The sequence below is a fragment of the Orcinus orca genome, chromosome 8 (assembly GCF_937001465.1).
Source record: "Orcinus orca chromosome 8, mOrcOrc1.1, whole genome shotgun sequence".
Taxonomy (NCBI): domain Eukaryota; kingdom Metazoa; phylum Chordata; class Mammalia; order Artiodactyla; family Delphinidae; genus Orcinus; species Orcinus orca.
This window is the reverse complement of record NC_064566.1, coordinates 13,189,062-13,206,687: the sequence shown is the minus strand read 5'-3', so window position 1 is coordinate 13,206,687 and position 17,626 is coordinate 13,189,062. Positions and strand designations below refer to the sequence as shown.

General features: G+C 52.1%; 1 protein-coding gene across 2 annotated transcripts in view; it reads left to right on the top strand.

The window, feature by feature from the left end:
• The window catches only part of CSTPP1 (centriolar satellite-associated tubulin polyglutamylase complex regulator 1), a 187,089-nt gene extending 170,632 nt beyond the window's left edge, over positions 1 to 16,457 (top strand). For both annotated transcript variants that reach the window (XM_049714379.1, XM_004264073.4), the window contains 5 exons: positions 9,800 to 9,885; positions 11,853 to 12,048; positions 12,721 to 12,830; positions 15,386 to 15,449; positions 15,709 to 16,457. In XM_049714379.1, the coding sequence (XP_049570336.1) occupies positions 9,800 to 9,885; positions 11,853 to 12,048; positions 12,721 to 12,830; positions 15,386 to 15,449; positions 15,709 to 15,883 (631 nt within the window). In that variant the 3' untranslated portion in view covers positions 15,884 to 16,457. The remainder of the gene's footprint in view (positions 1 to 9,799; positions 9,886 to 11,852; positions 12,049 to 12,720; positions 12,831 to 15,385; positions 15,450 to 15,708) is intronic.
• The last annotated feature ends 1,169 nt before the right edge of the window (positions 16,458 to 17,626 follow it).

Sequence of the window (17,626 nt, the reverse complement as noted above, 5' to 3'; positions counted from 1 at the left end):
AGGAATGAAGTGCTCTGTGCTCTGGGGAAAAATGGCGGAACAGGCCTTCAGATAGTTAGATTTTTTTTTTTTTTTGGCCATGCTGCATGTGGGATCTTCCCCAACCAGGGATCAAACCCATGCCCCCTGCGGTGGAAGCGCAGAGTCTTAACCACTGGACCGCCAGGGAAGTCCCAGATAGTTAGATATTTTCAAGGGAAGATTTTACGAGCCCAATTCTTGCATCTCCTCATACCTGAAAAGGCATTAAAATCATTAATGGAGACACCTGCTCCTCGTGACCAGCAGTAAACTTCACAAGACTAACGACAGCCTTCTGCAAAAATGTGTGCTGGATTGCATGTACGTCCCCTTCACCAAAATCACATATATACCGACCTTCCCCCCTACCTCTCCAGAGCAGTTTCTCAGAGCTATCTGATATGCTATCTCCCAGGCCGTAGTCCTCATTTTGCCCCAAATAAAACTTAACTCAAAACTCTCACGTTGTGCATGTTTTTTTCAGTCGACAGTTTATCCACATAGGATAAAATAAAATTAGCTCCCTACTTCAGACCATATTCAGAAGTCAATTTCACATAGATTACAGACCTAAGTGTAAAATGCAAAACCATAATACTCTTAAAAGAGATTAGGAGAAAATATTTTTATGGCCACCAGGTAGTTAAAAAATTCTAAAAACAAGATAAAAATTCTTAAAGCCCAAGCCCAGTGGACAAGGTTGATAAACTGACCACAAGCAGAATTGCATTCACTTATTCAATCATTCAGCCAGTGTTCATGGAGAGTGCCTGTTCTGTGCCAGGCACTCTTCCAGGTGCTGAGGACAGAGCAGTGAACAAAACCAAGCCCCTGCCCTCGTGGAGCTGACATTCTAGAGAAAGGGGAAGTATCTGCTAGGAAGCACGAATTCCCTGATAGCAAAGTGAACCCTAGCCACAGCGATGCAAGTGTTGAACCCTAACCCACAGGACTACCGGAGAATTAAGATTAAAATTTTCTATTCAACAAAAGATGCTGTAAACAAAGTTGAAAGACAAGCCAGTGACTAGAAGATATTTATTACATATGTAACTAACAACAGATTAGTCTGCAGAGTTTTTTAGTCCCAAGAATGGTTTATGGGGGACTTCCCTGGTGGTCCAGTGGCTAAGACTCCGCGCTCCCAATGCAGGGGGACTGGGTTTGATCCCTGGTCAGAGAACTAGATCCCACATGCCACAACTAAAGATCCTGCACACCACAACTACAAAGATCCCGCATGCCGCAACGAAGATTCTGCACGCGGCAATGAAGATCCTGCGTGCAGGAACTAAGTTTAAGACCTGGTGCAGCCCAGCCAAATAAACAAATAAATTAAATAAATATTTTTTTAAAAAAAGAGTTAAAAGCTATTAAAAAAAAAGAATTGCTTATGAAGAACTCCTACAAATCAATAAGAAAAAGATGAAGAACCTCAGTAGAAAAACAGTCCAAAGATACAAACAGATAATATATAGAAGAGAAAACCCTAACAATTAATAAACATTTGGGCATATCTTCATGGCCAAACTCACTGGTATCAAGGAAATGCCAATTAAATTGAGATACCACTTCACAGTCATCAAATGGGCAAAAATTTTAAAGTGAGATAATACAAGTATTGGTGAGAATGTGGGACAGTGGGAACTCTCCTAAACTGCTAGTGGTAGTGTAAATTGGTATAATCACTTTGAAGCAATTTGGGCACATCTTAAAAAGTTCAAGACGTGTGCCTGGTTATAAGGAGACATGCAGCATTATTTGTAATCGCTACCAATGGAACCCTCTGCCCGTCCCTATGCAGTAGAAAGGACAAAGTGTGCTATCTCCATTCTGTGGAAATCTATAGAGCAGCTAAAATGAATGCAGGGAGATATATATGCATCAGCACTGATAAATCTCAAAATGTCAAGTTACCAAATGATGCATAGAGTCTGAGAACAAGCAAAACAAAGTTATATAATATTTTAACAATGTAGACATTTGTGTGAGTTAATATAGTATGGAAACATGGGAGGGATGCCAAGCCCAAGTTTAAATGAATGAATGCTAAGCCCTCAAGCCCCAGTGACGATCTCTGAGGAGGAAGGTAGAGGAAGGGGATGAGGGAGGGTGTCCAGGTGTCCAGGTGTTTTAATCTATATGTGTAATATTTTACAAAGCTTTTAAACATTGAAGCAAGGGTGGCAAAATGTGAAGTTTTGATGAAGTTAGCTAGTGGGTATACAAATGTTTGTTATGTTAGTCTGTGTAATTTTTTTGACGTTTAAATATTTTATTTAAAGTGAAAAGGGGACTTCCCTGGTGGCACAGTGGTTAAGAATCCTCCTGCCAATGCAGGGGACACAGGTTTGAGCCATGGTCCGGGAAGATCCCACATGCCGCGGAGCAACTAAGCCTGTGCACCACAACTACTGAGCCTGCACTCTAGAGCCCGCGAGCCACAACTACTGAGCCCACATGCCTAAAGCCCGTGCTCCACAACAAGAGAAGCCACCGCAATGAGAAGCCCGTGCACCACAACGAAGAGTAGCCCCCACTCACCGCAACTAGAGAAAGCCCGGGCACAGCAACAAAGACCCAATGCAGCCAAAAAAGTAAAAAATAAAGTGAAAAGCATGGGTAGGATTTAGGGAGGGAGCAGGGAGAGGGAAAGGCCGTCTAGGGAAAGTAAGCAGCCTGGAAAGAAGCCCCTCTTTCTCCAGTGAGGACCTAGGGGAACTGGGGAGTCAGTGGGCCTGGAGTTTGAGGAGTTTGGGGACTGGGAGAAGAGAGGGCCTCACAGGCCATGCACTGGATTTGGGTTTTTATCCTAAGATCATGGAACATTCCCCCACCCCCACCGTCTGTAAAGCTTCTTGGGAGAGACCAGGATAATGGAGCTGAAGTGGCCAAGCGGGGCCTTCACGGTGTCTGCAGGGAAGAAGCAGTATCCGGGCCTAAGCCTCCAGCCCTCCTGGGGGCCACAGCTCTACACCAAGGGTGGGAGGAGGGACAGCGCCACCGGCAGGAGGTGTTATTGCCACTTCTTACTGGAAGCAGCTGCAGTGGCCTGGGAACTGTGGTTAGCGTCAGAGGGGCCTGTGTTTGAATTACAGCTCTTTTGCTTCTGCCTTGAGACCCTGGTCAGGTTTCTGAACCTCCATGTTCTCGGTAAAGATATCCACCGATCTCATCTCATAGGATTAACGTGAGAAGAATATGCAATGACAGATGTATGGCGCTGACCAAGTAAGGCCTTAACGAATACCGTGTTGCTGTAGTTGTTGCTGCTTCCCACACCCTCTGGATCCAGCTTCTCAGGCACCACAGGGCAGGTGGGATTGGGACCCCCTGGAGATGCAGGCCAGAGCCCAGGGAGAGCCATGACCTGGACACCCCATGCTGCTTTGAGGGCCTGAACTTGGAGGCAGCCTGTGAGGCACAAGGGTGCCTCCGACACGGTCCAGAAGAGGGGCAACCCTGAGGAAGTGTCACAGGAAACCCTGACACCACCTGGAGAAGGTGGCCAGGGTGTAGTTTCATCCTCACTCATGGCCCTGACTTTGAGACATAGTCCACAGACGTGTCCCGGGATCCCAGACAGACTCGGAGACACGCTTCAGCTGCACCCATGAAAGACGCTGCTCATGTGACCTCCCAAAGGAAGTGCAGTCATGGAAGCGTTCCTCCTGGCCCTGGCTTTGGCCTGGCTTCCCCCAAAAGTGGACTTGAAACAGGATAGCTAGCTTCCGCCTGAGAGCCTCTGCCCTGCCGGGCGCTGGCAGCACCTACTTCCTCTGAGCTATATTTTCATTTGCTATTTTGAGCCCTTCCATCACCTGAAACCAGCTAGAACACTTATTGGTAGCAGCTCACACTTATTTTGAGTGATTACTCGTATATAATAATACAATAGGCACAGTATATCACCATGTTGAGTCTTCACAAGAATCCCGTGAAAGAGGAACTATAATTATCCCCTCTTTACAGATGAGGAAACTGAAACTCCAGGAGAAAACATAACTCGCCCAAGAAAAGGTAACTTGGCCAGTCGGTTCTAGAGCTGGGATTTGATCCCAGGGCCGCTAACCCAGAACTGCACACACACACACAAAAACAGGTACAGCTCATGCCACTAGACCAGAGATACTGACCCTTAAGGGGGAATAGGAAGCTGGTAAGTCAGTAGGTTCGGACTGAAAGCTGTTTGCTTCCTTGGCACCCACTTAACTCCAGCCAGCCAGCCCATCCCAGCTGTTGGAAGTCAGCATGGGAGTGAGAGCACGGCCAGCCCCCTTGGGAGTAGCTCAGACCCTGCCAAGTGCTCTTTCTCCATTCCAGTCGCTGCCCTGGACTCCACCCTTCACATGGTTCTGCTCAGAGCCAACCTGAGCTAGAGTGCCTTTACTTGTCCCCGGAGTTCCTCTCTCTAGCCCTGAGGCCTGGCGGGCAGGGATTCCTCCACGATCCAGTGGATGTGCACAGACTCTCGTTGGCAGCAGCTTCCTGCTGGCTCCACTTCAAAGCAGGGGCGGCCTGTCTCCTGCAGGTGTCAGAGGCAGCCGGCAGGCCAGCAGGAGGCCTCTGGCAGGAAGGGGTTTTGAGCCAACTGCCGTCAACTGGAAAACAGCACACGTGGATGACCTGTCTTCAAGAAACTCCTCTTGAGCCCTCGGGGGCTGGTGACAAGTTTGAGTTCAGGGTGGAGCAGCTGTGGGTGGGTTGTAGGGCCTACAGCCTGGGGTTGGCCCTGTCACCAAAGGCAAAGACAGACCTGTAGCCCCGTGCCTGCCTTTTCCCACAGTTCTGCCAAGACTCCAATGCCAGATGCCCAGAACTTTTATGGGTCAGAGCATCAGTCTGGAGATGGACAATGCAGCATATGATGTTTCTAAAAGCACCTTTTTGTAAGTCTTTCAGACTTTTCTGCAGCGATGGTCCTCTGAACAGCAAACTTTCCCCCCAGCAGAACCCGCATTAACAGGAGAAGCTGTTAGTTCTGTCCACCCTTGGGATGACACTCTCTCAGGGCTAGAAGGAGCTCTTTCATACTTTCGGGAAGTATTCTGCTTGAATATCTCCAGCAACAAGCGGCTCACTCCCTCACAAAGCAGCCATAATCCCAGAGATGAGCATCTTCAAGTCTTCTAGAGCCAAACTCTAGATCCTGTGACATCTCCCTCAGAGGCAGCCCTTCAGGAGTCGGGCCTCGGCCTCACTTCCTCCTTCATCTTCTCTTCCAGGCTAAAGGAGCTAAAGGCAGTCATTTGTCTGATATCCTGGTGTGCAGACTCCACCACTCTGACCTCCCTATTCCGTGACTCTAGTTCATTCCCCTTAAATGGACTGTCCAGAGCTGGATGTAGGATCCAGATGTCGCCTTGCCAGGGGAAGAGAAGAGGGAATACCGCAGCCTCTCGTAGTCATTTGTTCATGCTTTCCTTCATTCAACAAATACTTACCGAGTGCCTACTGTGTGCCCTGCACCACACTGGCACTTGAGTCAGGCAGCAAACAGAGAGACAGAGGTGTAACTTGGTGGATCTTATAGTCCTGGGGCAAAGACAGACACGAACAGTGTGAGGGGGTCACAGAGAACTGTGGAAGCCAGAGCAGGGAGGCCTACCCTCGCCTTCCCAAAGGGGTGCTCTGTGGCTGCACCCCGAAGAGTGAGGAGGCATCAGTCAGGTCGGTGAGGAGAAGGGCATGGGGGGCAGGAGGAAGGAAGAACTGAAGCATCTGTGTGGCTGGAACATCGTGAGGGACCCTGCCTGGGGCCTCCGATGAGTCTAGAAAGGTGAGCGGAGGCAGAGGGCAGGTCATGCAGGCTCATAAGCCAGGATAAGGATGGGAGACTTTGCTCTAAGGGCAATGGGAAGCCCAGGAAGGGTTTCAAACAGAGTTGTAAGATGGTCAAATTCACGTTTTGAAGATCCTTCTGACCACAGTATGGACACTCAATTAGAAGCAGGCAAGAGTGTTGCAGAAAACTGGGTAGGAGGTCGTTCCGTTGTCCAGGAAGCAGAGGTGGAGGTGGGCGTTGGATGGGGGCTGTGGAAGTGGAAAGAAGTAGACAGATGCAAGAGAAATGTCCAGAAGAGGACTGATAGGACTCGGTGACTGACTGATGTGGGGCAGGCAAGGAGGGGAGTTTCCAGGATGTCAGGAGGACTCCAGGCTTCTGGCTGAGCAGAGGAGCGTTGCTGTTAATGGCAGCTGAGATCCAATCGGCTTCTCGGGCAGCCAGTCTCATTGCTTGCAATCAAGAAAACCCCTCAGTCCCAGGCACAGGTGCTGCTGGGATCCCAGCCACCTGTCCCTCAGAGAGAAAGCCCCTGCTGCCCGTGTGCCTCCCCCAGCTAGCCTGCTGGTGCCTCCTGACCACTCTGAGTCTCAGCCCACCGAGGAGCAGGAGCCAAAAGCAGAGCACACGCAGGGTCGCCCCGCTCCCACGGAGACCGCTGCCACCCTCTCAGAAGAGGGAGCTACCGTTCCTAGTCAAGAATGGCCGCCCACAGAAAGCTGCAGCCGGGCCGGGGCTGGAAGGGCGGGCCCTGCTTGCAGCTGCCAGTCCTGGCTGCGGCTGGGAGAGGAAGATGCTTATGGCAATTGGCTGGAAGCCCTGGCGTGGCAGGGCCTGTCTCAGGAGCACGATGATCAGCAAGAATTACAACTTCTGGAATGAAACGGTGGTGATGATTGTGCAAGTCTGTGAATATACTAAAAAATACTGTACACTTTTGTGTGTGTGTGTGTGTGTGTGTGGTACACGGGCCTCTCACTGTTGTGGCCTCTCCCGTTGCGGAGCACAGGCTCTGGACACGCAGGCTCAGCGGCCATGGCTCACGGGCCCAGCCGCTCCGCGGCATGTGGGATCTTCCTGGACCGGGACACAAACCCGTGTCCCCGGCATCAGCAGGCGGACTCTCAACCACTGCGCCACCAGGGAAGCCCCACTGTACACTTTTAAAGGGTGAATTTTATGGTATTTGAATTATATTGCAATACAGATCTTCCTCGAGTTTCAATGGGGTTATGTCCTGATAAACCTGTTGTAAGTTGAAAATATCAAAAGTCAAAAATGCGTTTTTACGCCTAACCTACCAAAGATCATAGCTTAGCCCAGCCTACCTTAAATGTGCTCAGAACACTTCCATCAGCCTACAGTTGAACAAAATCATCTAACACAAAGCCTATTTTATAATAAAGTGTTGAATCTCTTATGTAATTGATTGAACACTGTGCTGAAAGTGAGAAACAGAATGGTAGTCTGGTACAGAATGGCTGTCTGTGTCCACCCTGGTGACCGTGTAGCTGACCGGGAGCTGCCACCGCCCAGCATCACGAGGGAGTATGTCCTGCGCATCGCTAGGCCAGGGAAAGATCAAGATTTAAAATTCAAAACATGGTTTCTACCAAATTCGTCTTGCTTTCACACCATTGTAAAGTCAAAAAACCTAAGTTGAACCATCGTAAGTCGGGGACCATCTGTATGAAATGAATGAATAAATAGGTAAAGAGAGAAATTGTAAATGGACGTAACTGCTATAAACAGGAGCACCAGGTCCCGGTTGATGATAAACCGAGAGGAGCCGTGCAACACCTTCAAAGGCTTTGGTTCCCTTCGTGGTTTCCTGCTTGGGGGTGTTCTCAGCCCGGCACTCTTCCCTAGCAATTAACTTCAGGCCATTCGGGTTCTCAGCTGTCCTGGGAGTGGGGCAGGAAGGAGACGTCACTGCCTTCTCTCCTCTGGGGCCTTTCCTTCCCTGTGAGCCTGGGAAGGAACGACTTGGAGGTGCTGGTGGCTCCTCCTCCCTGGGGCTCTGGGAGAGCTCACTCTTCCTCTGTAGTTTGGGTGTCTCTGTCACCCAGTCCCTACTACCTGCCCTCCCTCTACCTCTCTCTCCCCATCCAGATATCAGAATCTGGGCTTTGTGCCCCCTCTCTTCCCTTTCGCCTGCCTGAGGTTATGAGAAACGGGGTAACTACTTAGCCAACGGCTCAACGCTTGGGCCCAGGAGCCTCTGCCGGAGAGACCAGGACGCCCTCCTGTGGCCGTTGGCAGCATTGCGTCCTCCCACTCTGGCCTTGAATTTTTTTCCAGCTGGAATTTTAATGTTGAGTTCTGGTAGTTGAGGCAGCTTTTGTCTTCCCCAGGAGATACATGAGAAACAGTTAAGGCCCTAAGATATAGGTGAGAAGAAAAAAGATAAGTTAGGCAGCTAATAAACTAAGAATTAAAGTGCAAGTGTTCATATTCTGTATCTTTATTTTAAAAGAGGCAGTGAGACCTAGTAGAAAGTAAGTACATGACGTGTAGAGCAAATTCACCAGCTGTGCGACCTCAGCAAGCTGACTGCTCTGAGACTTAATCTCTTCACCTGTAAAATGGGAATAATCAACAAGACCTACCTCATAGGATTGTTGTGGGATAAATTTTAATTAGTATAAGTAAAATACCTTATACCGTGTCTGCCATGAAGTAAGTACTCAGTCAATATGGCCTGTTTCTATCGTTACCATTATTACGACTGAAGACTAGAGGTAGGAACCATTGCTTTCTTCGGGGAGACCTGAAACCAGGGCAGCTGCCTGGCACAATTCCAGGGGCACTGCTCACATTATATTCTCTCTAAAGCCCCTTCCCCAGAGGTGAGCAATGCCTGCTCTCTCTGGAGCTGATCCAGTTGCCAGTCTGGGGATTCTCGGACCCAGGGAGGTGGAGAGAGAATTAGAAAAATGCACGAGAGAGCAAAATAAAAGGTTTTTTGTTTTTAAAGGAAAGATAGGGCCCAGTCAAAAACAGATGGGGAGGTGGGGGCGGGTACTTCCCTGGTGGTCCAGTGGTTAGGACTCTGTGCTTCCACTGCTGGGGGTGCAGGTTCGATCCCTGGTCGGGGAGCTAAGATCCCATATGCCACACAGCACAGCCAAAACAAAAAACAACAAAGAAAAGAAACAGATGGGGGGCCCAGCTTCCCATCAGCAGGTGAGTTTGGCACCCTGCCTGGCACATGGATGGAGTCCAGAGAGTGCTAACTTCCTTCTCTTCCTGTCCTGTCCAGTGAGGCCCTGAGCAGAGTATGAACGTGGCCTTGGTCTGAGCCCTTTAGTGGTCACATGGTTTTCTTCCTGTGAGGTGAGCGCGCAGGCGGAGGGGTAGAGAGAGCAGACAGCAGGAGGTGGCCAGCTTGTGAGAGCGAACGGCGTGCGTGGAGGACCCGCAGCGCTGCAGGATGGGGTGTGTTCTTGGACCCTCTCAAGTGCAGACCCCAAGCGGTACCCTCTGCTCTTTGTGCCAGCTGTGTCCCAGCACGGAGGTGCCTGTAGCCGTTCTGAAGGCCCTTGGTAGCTTATTAAGTCTCAGTGCCACTTGCCAAGACCCCTGTAAACCTCTTGGCTGTTCTTTTTGCCTTTTCTGATCAGCTGTATTTATTCTGAACTAAACGGTCCTCACTGCAGGACGGAAGTGTTTACTCTTAAGGGTATGAAAAGGGGTCTTGGCTGCGTTGCAGCTGCACCCCCTCTCCTTGTCAGCACCCACCCACGTCCCATCCTCCAGCTGGTGCCACAGACACTGAAGCGGGAGCCTGCCTCCCGCTTCAGTTCAGTTTGGTGACAGAGTCCAAACGATGGAGAAGTGGCGTGACCGGGAGGACCTTGCCTGGGGGAGCCCTCTCCCCAGTGTCTTGCTGTCCCAAGGGAGACTGGATCCCCAGGGACAGCTCGCTCGAATGCTCCCCCAGACACACACGTACACGCATCCTCTCATATTTTCTCTCTCTTCCCCCCTCAGGATTGTGCTCATGGACGACGCCATGGACTGCTTGATGTCTTTTTCAGATTTCCTTTTTGCCTTCCAGATCCAGTTTTACTACTCAGGTGAGAGTCTCCCAGGACCCCTGTGGCTCCTGTCAGGACCACGTGCCCTCTCCTACCCTGTTGCCCTTTCCATCGGTGTGCCTGGTGCGTGCACTTCTCCCCTCCTCCCTCCGTGGTGTGCTTCACAGCCGGTCACCCACCAGCAGGATGTCTAGTTCTTGCTGGTGGTCACAAGATTCAGTCTGCAGAGCCGACTCCCTCAGCCTCCTCAAGACATAGGAAACTGCAGTGCTTCCAGCCAGCAGCGCAACACATCAGTTTAAGTGATAATGACAGTAACAACAATACACACTATTGGAACAACACCCGATAAATTCACTATCGAAAACTTAACTGTGTGCCAGGCATAGCACTAAGCACCTTAATCCTTACAGCAGCCCTGAGAGGTAGGTCCTTTAAGAGAGAAGCCGACAGAGGTAAAGCTGCCAGAGACACCGCGCTTATGGGGGTGGAGCCCAGACCTGCAGAGGGCCCACTCCACAGCCAGTGCGCTCAGCCACTCTGCTGTGTCACTGCGATCGGGGGTCTCTCCCTGGGCCCTGACTCAGATGTGTGAGCACACATTTTCCACCCACACAGCTTTCAATAAGCGCACGCCAGTCCTCTCTCACACTCCCACCCTGCTCCCCAGTGCTCACCAGCTGTGCCCTTAAATACCTTCTGGGCTCAGGTGGAATAAAAATAGATGAATGAACGCCAGTGCCCAGCAGCTCACACACAGCAACATCAAATGGAATGTTGGATTTAGAAACTGCTGGCTATGTCCATAAACAAACTTGTTTAAAACAGGCTATTCCAGTAAACAGAAGGCTGTCCTTGGAGCCTGGACGTGGCCTTCCTGCCAGCGGGTGGCCCCAGCCAGCCCTGGCCTCACTCAGGCGCCACATTCTGTTTTCCTGATGGCGGCCCAAGGGCCTGGTCAGGCAGGGGCTGGAGCCTGGGGTCTCGCCACCTGCTCTTAGCAGCTCCAGGTGTCCATTTCCCATTTCTCTGAAGTTTCTTGGGCCCTAGAGAAGGTGCAGCCACGTGTGGAGACCCTCTTCCCTTGGCTGCCTGTCAGAGCTCTCCTCACAGCGGTCCCAGGATGGGCAGCAGCGGGGAGATGGGCCATAAGTCTCTGCTTACCTACGAGGGCTCAGCTACTAACATTTGAAAACGAATTCAAATGTTTAATAAATGAGCAGCTTGCAAGCTTTCTCTCCCACACTGGTATTCCAACCTGCTTTCTTGAGTCAGAGGGGCGTGTGGCTCACAAGATGGGCTTACCAGCAGGACTGTGCACACGTTCACCGTTCAAAATTTTTTTTTTTTTTTTTTTGCGGTACGCAGGCCTTTCACTGTTGTGGCCTCTCCCGTTGCGGAGCACAGGCTCAGGACGCGCAGGCTCAGTGGCCATGGCTCATGGGCCCAGCCGCTCCGTGGCATGTGGGATCTTCCCGGACCGGGGCACGAACCCGTGTCCCCTGCATCGGCAGGCGGACTCTCAACCACTGCGCCACCAGGGAAGCCCCTTTCAAAAATTTTCAGAAATATTTATAGCATTTTCTATGTGCCAGGCACAGTGCTAGGTGCTGGAACAGGAAGGCTGACAAGGCATGATCCAGGCCTTTATGCAAGATCTTCCATTCCAGCAAGGAGACAGAGTGAACAAGTAGTTACACAGAAAACCCCTCACTGGATAAGCACTACAGAGGAGTACAGGGTGCATGAAAGGATGTAACAGGGGGTCTCACCTGGTCTAGGAACAACTGCCAGAGGAGGGGACATTTGAGCTGAAACACATATTAGTGTCATCTCTCATGAGTGTAGTGGTCACATGAGGCCGAGGGCCCCTGCTCCCAGGACACTGTGCGCTGAGGACTGAGGCTGGTGTGGAGCTGAGCTAACACACAGAGAAGGGAGGGCACTATGAGGGGACCAAGTGTGTCATCCCCGCCTGACCTGTGCCCCTCTACTCCTGTACCCAGAATTCCTGGAGAGCGTGGCTGCCATCTATCAGGACCTGCTGTCAGGCAAGAACCCCAATACGGTGATTGTGCCGACGTCATCCAGTGGGCAGCACCGCCAGCGGCCTACCTTGGGCGAGGCCAGCATGCTGGAGGGCGTGGAGGCGTCACTGTTCTACCAGTGCCTGGAGAACTTGTGTGACCGGCACAAGTACAGGTGAGAAATGGGCACGCAGACCCCACCTCAGCCCCAGGATTGCAGGCTCCTGGCCCAGAACAGATCTCCAGCAGGCTGTTCTGACTGGCCCAGGGCTTTTAGGCCCTTGATGGTCATAGTATAAATTAGAACAGTGCCATTTGCCCCCAGTCCAGGCTGTTGACTGAAAGTCTTCCCAGGTGGCTCACAGGAAGGATTGCTTTCACTTGGGCAAGAGCAGCTGTAGATGACCAACTTGGGCCCCTTCTCCTTGCCAGGAGATAGATTGGTCTTGACTTTTTAGAGAGAAGGAAAAAAATATTCACTGTGCGAGGAATTCACCCTACAGAAAGGGAAGGTTAAGCTGTCCTGTGTAGCACAAAGTCCCCTTGGGGACAGAGCAGCCAGTTTTGGTCTCCTCCAAGAGGAGGCCTTGCCCAGCGCCATTTCCCCATTCCCCCACTCCCACCCCTGCCAGTGAAGCACCAGTTAGTGAACATGCCAGCCTTTCTGTTCACAGTCAAGGCCTTGCTTCTGGAGATCTGCTATACTCCCCGGGGTCTTAGGGCTCCCAGGGTAGGCAGATCCCTCGGTCTTGGCTTTGGGCATCCCCCTAAGCCTGAAGGTTTGGATGAAAAGATGGCACTCAGACTCACTAGTCTTTGCATTTGGCATCTGTATTCTCCCTTCTAGCTGCCCACCCCCAGCACTCGTCAAAGAGGTCCTAAGCAACGTTCAGAGACTGACCTTCTATGGATTCCTCGTGGCCCTCTCAAAGCATCATGGGATCAACCAAGCCCTAGGTAAGCCAGAGCTAGCTGTGGCCAGCCTCTCCTGCCCCTACAGTGTAAAGCCACATAGGAGCTGGCCCGTGTTGGTGGACAGAATCCCAAGGGGGAGGCAGCTTCACCATGTCTGCCTTGACTTCTCAGGGCCAGACTCTGAGGCCTAGGGAGCCAGAACATGCATAACACAAGATGTGCCCTCTGAGGCCTCTCACCCTCCCGTGGCCAGGGAGAGCCTTCCCCGCCAGAGGTCCTGCCCCAGCATGAAGCAGCCTCTCCATGGCAGAGGCACGCCCAGCCCCTCCCATGGAACCCTCATTTCTGCTTTGGGGCGTGGCCTGCAGGTTGGGCAGACTCAGGGCTATTTAATCAGTGGCTCTGGAGCTTATGTGTCAGAGGCACCTGCATCCCATCTGTAAACAGGGCAAAGGTGTGTCTGGGGAGACCTTTTTCCCATCTGGAAAAAAAATCTTATTAGTCTGAAAGGGAGTGGAAAAAAAGGGGGGTGGGGGGCGGCGAGAGGCCCGCACTGGCCCAGTTTTTCCTGTCCATCGTTTTACTCTCACTGGTTGGCCTTCCCACCCACCCTCCTCTTCCCCCTCCCACACCTGCTGCCCTCCCAGGGGAGGGGCCACCAGGCTGTCATCGCCACAGAGCTTGAGAGGGGTTCTTATTATTAGTCTCTCTCCTCAAGAGATATCCAGGTGTGCTTGAGATCCCAGGTTCCTAAGTCTCAAAAGAAGACTTTTGCCAGTTGCGGGAGTGGGGTCAAGAGAAGGAAATTGAACATTCGTTAAATGCCAGCCACAGCAGCCCAAGTGCTGGGCTAGATGCTTTAGATCTTACAGGACAGAGAGCCTGCTAGGGGTGGCCTGGGTGCACAGGGCACAAACCTCAGCAGGACTGACTGAGGGTCCACTCAGGCACAGTGCACGGGTATGGGGCCCCCTCAGCTGAATGAGGTTGGTAGCCAAGGTCACCAACTGGAGGAGGAATACAAATGTGGCAAATAGGAGTCAGCAGTAAGTGGGGAACTGGCTTAGGTTTTCTTTTACACGCCTAGGTAACTGACCCTCCCTTCCTGTCCACAAGTCAGCCACTAGGAAGAAAAAGGAAAAGCTAAGTAGCATCTGGGTCACAGCGTAGACTAACGTCATGCCTTCACTTTTTCTGGGTCCTTTAAGAAGGACAGTCATTCATTTAAGTTCCTTTACAGAGCACTGATGTCGGGCAAGTGGGAGATGGAAAGAAGTGTATGGTCTCTACCCTCACCTGCATCTCCAGTGTATGAAATAGAGACCTGAGGTCCCCCAGGTGCAGCCAGTTGTGGAGGGGTTGTCCTGTTCCCTTAGTCCTCCTCAAGGCACCCCCCCCACTCACAGACACAAAACAACAAGAGGGTTCCACCGGACCATAGTTTAAACACCACTTAGAACAAAAGGGGCCAGGAGGCATCATCTGAAAAAGTCAGGAATTGAACTAGAGCCAGATGGATAATTTTAAGCTTGAGGCTTTCTAGAGACTAGCACTGTTAGAAGCCACGTCTTGCTTCTGACCACCAGTGAAGCTCTTTTCTCTAACAATTTGCTGTTAAAATCTATCTGCAGGGGCTTCCCTGGTGGCGCAGTGGTTGAGAGTCCACCTGCCGATGCAGGGGACACGGGTTCGTGCCCTGGTCCAGGAAGATCCCACATGCCGCAGAGCGGCTAGGCCCATAAGCCATGGCCGCTGAGCCAGCATGTCCGGAGCCTGTGCTCCGCAACGAGAGAGGCCACGACAGTGAGAGGCCCACATAACGCAAAAAAAAAAAAAAAAAAAAAATCTATCTGCAAACTTCAGCTTTACCTTCCCTCCCACTGTTAACTGCTCCAAAGAGCATCCTAGACCCTCTCCTCTCACCTTTCCCCAGTATCCAAAAATTACTTCCCTTGGTTTATAACTGAGGAAACCAGCTCAAAGAGATTTGTGGCAGAGAAGGGACAAGCTCCCCTCCCCGCGGCTTCTGGCCACGGAGAGGAGAGTTTGATCTGATCCTGACCCCGCCTTCTCTTCTCACCCTGGGACCCTCCCTGGAGAGGCTGAGACAGTGTTTTTGACCATTCTGTCTCCAAAGTGGGGTCACTCTGATTTAGAGGCACAAAACTAGATAACTTATGGTCTTTGGGGCCTGGGCTGTATCCTGTGTCTCTGGCTCCTTTTCAGCTCAGTAACTGGGGCCTCAGGAAAGGACCAAACCCTCAGTACCTGCTCACAACCCACCATCTAGTCTTGGAAGGAGATCGTCCTGTTTGTGCAATGACCTTGAGGTTTGGGGATGTCTCGTAGCTATGACTGGGAAGGGTAGGCAGTGGGCTTCACTAAATTTTTCCAGCAGTACCTAGAACTTACTGCCCCCCTAGCAGACCTCTTAAACTTCTGTTCCCCAAAGCTTTTAGATCAGCTCTCCCAGGGTTGGCAGAATAGGCAGACATGGAGGTGAGGGGCACATAGGCATCTGCTGGGCACGGGCTGTGTGACTGCAGCCCGGGTGAAGGGTCCTCAGATTCAGTTCTGTGCCCCCAATTATTTCCTAGGAGCTTTGCCTGACAAAGGGGACCTGATGCACGACCCAGCTCTGGATGAGGAACTAGAACGGCTGTAAGTGTCAGGTGGGAAGATGCTGCCCCCTTGTGGGGACAAAACCTCAGTCAGACACGGTAATGCCCCGTCATGGGTCACACAGCACTTGTCCATCGGTTGGGGAGGGGTGTGGGGGCCAGCAGAGGCCTGAGGGATCCTCTTTGAGTCCTTTGGGAATACAGCCCATGGTTTCATCCACATGCAAGAGTGAGTGCGGAGGTCCTGGTCTCCGGACGGGAGGCACCTCGCTGCCCTCTGGGCTTCTTCCCTTCTTCAGGCTGGCGCAGATCCCAGGCCTGGTCAACTCGGTCACTGCCGGTCCAGAGGCCAGCTGCCTGCCTGCCCGGACCCCTCCCCGGGTTGGCTCCCCCTGGAGACCCCTGCATCACGCCCGCAAAGTGGATGCAGAGAGCGATGGCTCCACCGAAGAAACAGATGAGTCCGAGACTTGAGGAGTCTGAAGGGTCCTGTCTACAACGCCCAGTACCCAGCTCCCCGCCCCCCCTCCCCTCCAACCCTTGGGACTCCCGGCCACCTCCTCTCCCACCCCCGTGCCATGCTGCCCTCTGCTGGTGAAAAGGCCAAATAACGGCCCCAGCCCAGAGACCTGCCAGAGGGGTTCTAATGATCAGCCAAGCTAAGCAGTGACCCTAGCAAGTCAACAGCCTGCTCTCCTGGCTCTGTCAGCCTTTCATCGGGCCCCCAAGCTGACAACAGATTGAGCTGAGGCCACCAGAAAGGTGACTTGGCTTTAGCCTTTTGCTGACGGTCCCCATCTCCTCACAGCAACTCCAGGAAGAGGGAGACCGGGCATAACCATGCAGGACCTTGCATGGTAAAGGGTGACACCCAGTGATGCAAGTATTAGGAGGATATAGCCATGGTGGCCTTCTGCAGGAGGAATAGCCACTAGCCATAAGATGGAGAAGGGTGGGTGAAAAGACTTTCACTTTCAAACACTGCTTCGTCTCCTCTGTGTCTAACAGTTAAATATGTGAAATGAATAAAGTCCCTTGTGTCTGGTAAGTGGTGAGTCTAAAGCCACTAGACTGAGGGGGTGAAGGCAAGGGGCAAGTTTTGAGTTTTTGGTGCCAAGTTCCAGCTTTTTTCTGGCAGGACTGGGAAGTGGGGGCCAGAGGACCACTCAAGCCTGGAGAACTGCCTCAGATAATGGCAAAGAGGGGCTTACCTCCTGCACGTCCTCAGCCTTTCATGGGAAAGGTGCCTCACAGCTGGAATGGACCTTCAGGGAACAAGCTCAGATGGTTCAAGGCCAGGTTCCCGTAACTTTAGAGACTTTGGCCGCGAAGGGTTAGCGTTGCAGAGCCTCTCAACCAGAGTTTCATTAAGCATTTTCTAAGTACCTGCTCGGGGTTAGGCCGTGGGGATGCAGCTGTGAACAAGACAGGCCGAGGAGTACCAGCTTCCAGCCAAGGCTGGAAGGTAAGGCAGGTGGTCTTCAACTTCCCTGCATTGGGCAGGGGTCCTTGAACTGGGCAGTTAACACCCACCTAGGGACCCAGAGCAGGCTGCTTCCTCTGAAGCCACTGGGCACACACATTTTCCTGGGCTCCTCCCTGCCCAGACCAGCACCCCTGGATAGTTAGTTACAGGGACTGGCTCCCAAAGCTCTGCAGCCCCAGGCCAGGACTGGAAGTTCCAAGCCATGTGGTGAGGACTCAGGACCAGTGATCTCCAGCCTCCAGCTGATTGAGAGCAGTTCAAAAATCCTGACATGCATCGGTCACCTGGGGAGCTTGCTTACAACGCAAATGACCAAGCTCCAGCACAGAGATCTCCATTATGAACACTCCAGATTCCAAAGCTCCAAGAGCCCCCGTTTGGAAATCACTGCTTAGAGCCCCCATGGCTCCCTCCACCCATCTCCCAGAGCCCCTATAGGGGAAAACGGTTGCCACACACACACACACCCCTTTTTTTTTTTAACTCCACTGAGACACCCCCCCCGCCCCCAACCAAGCCTACCGCTGGGACGAGGTGTACGGTGCTGAAGTCGCTCGCCTGCCTGCAGCCATATGGCTCAGTGGGTGAGTTAAAGGGCCAAGTAATACCAGCTCTGTCCTCCGTGTGCCACGGGGTGGTGAGGTCGAGGCTGCACCGGACCTCACAGCAGCACAGGGCCAAGGAGCCGGGGGCCTTTGGCTTTCAGAGAAGGGACAAGCTGGAGGCCCCGG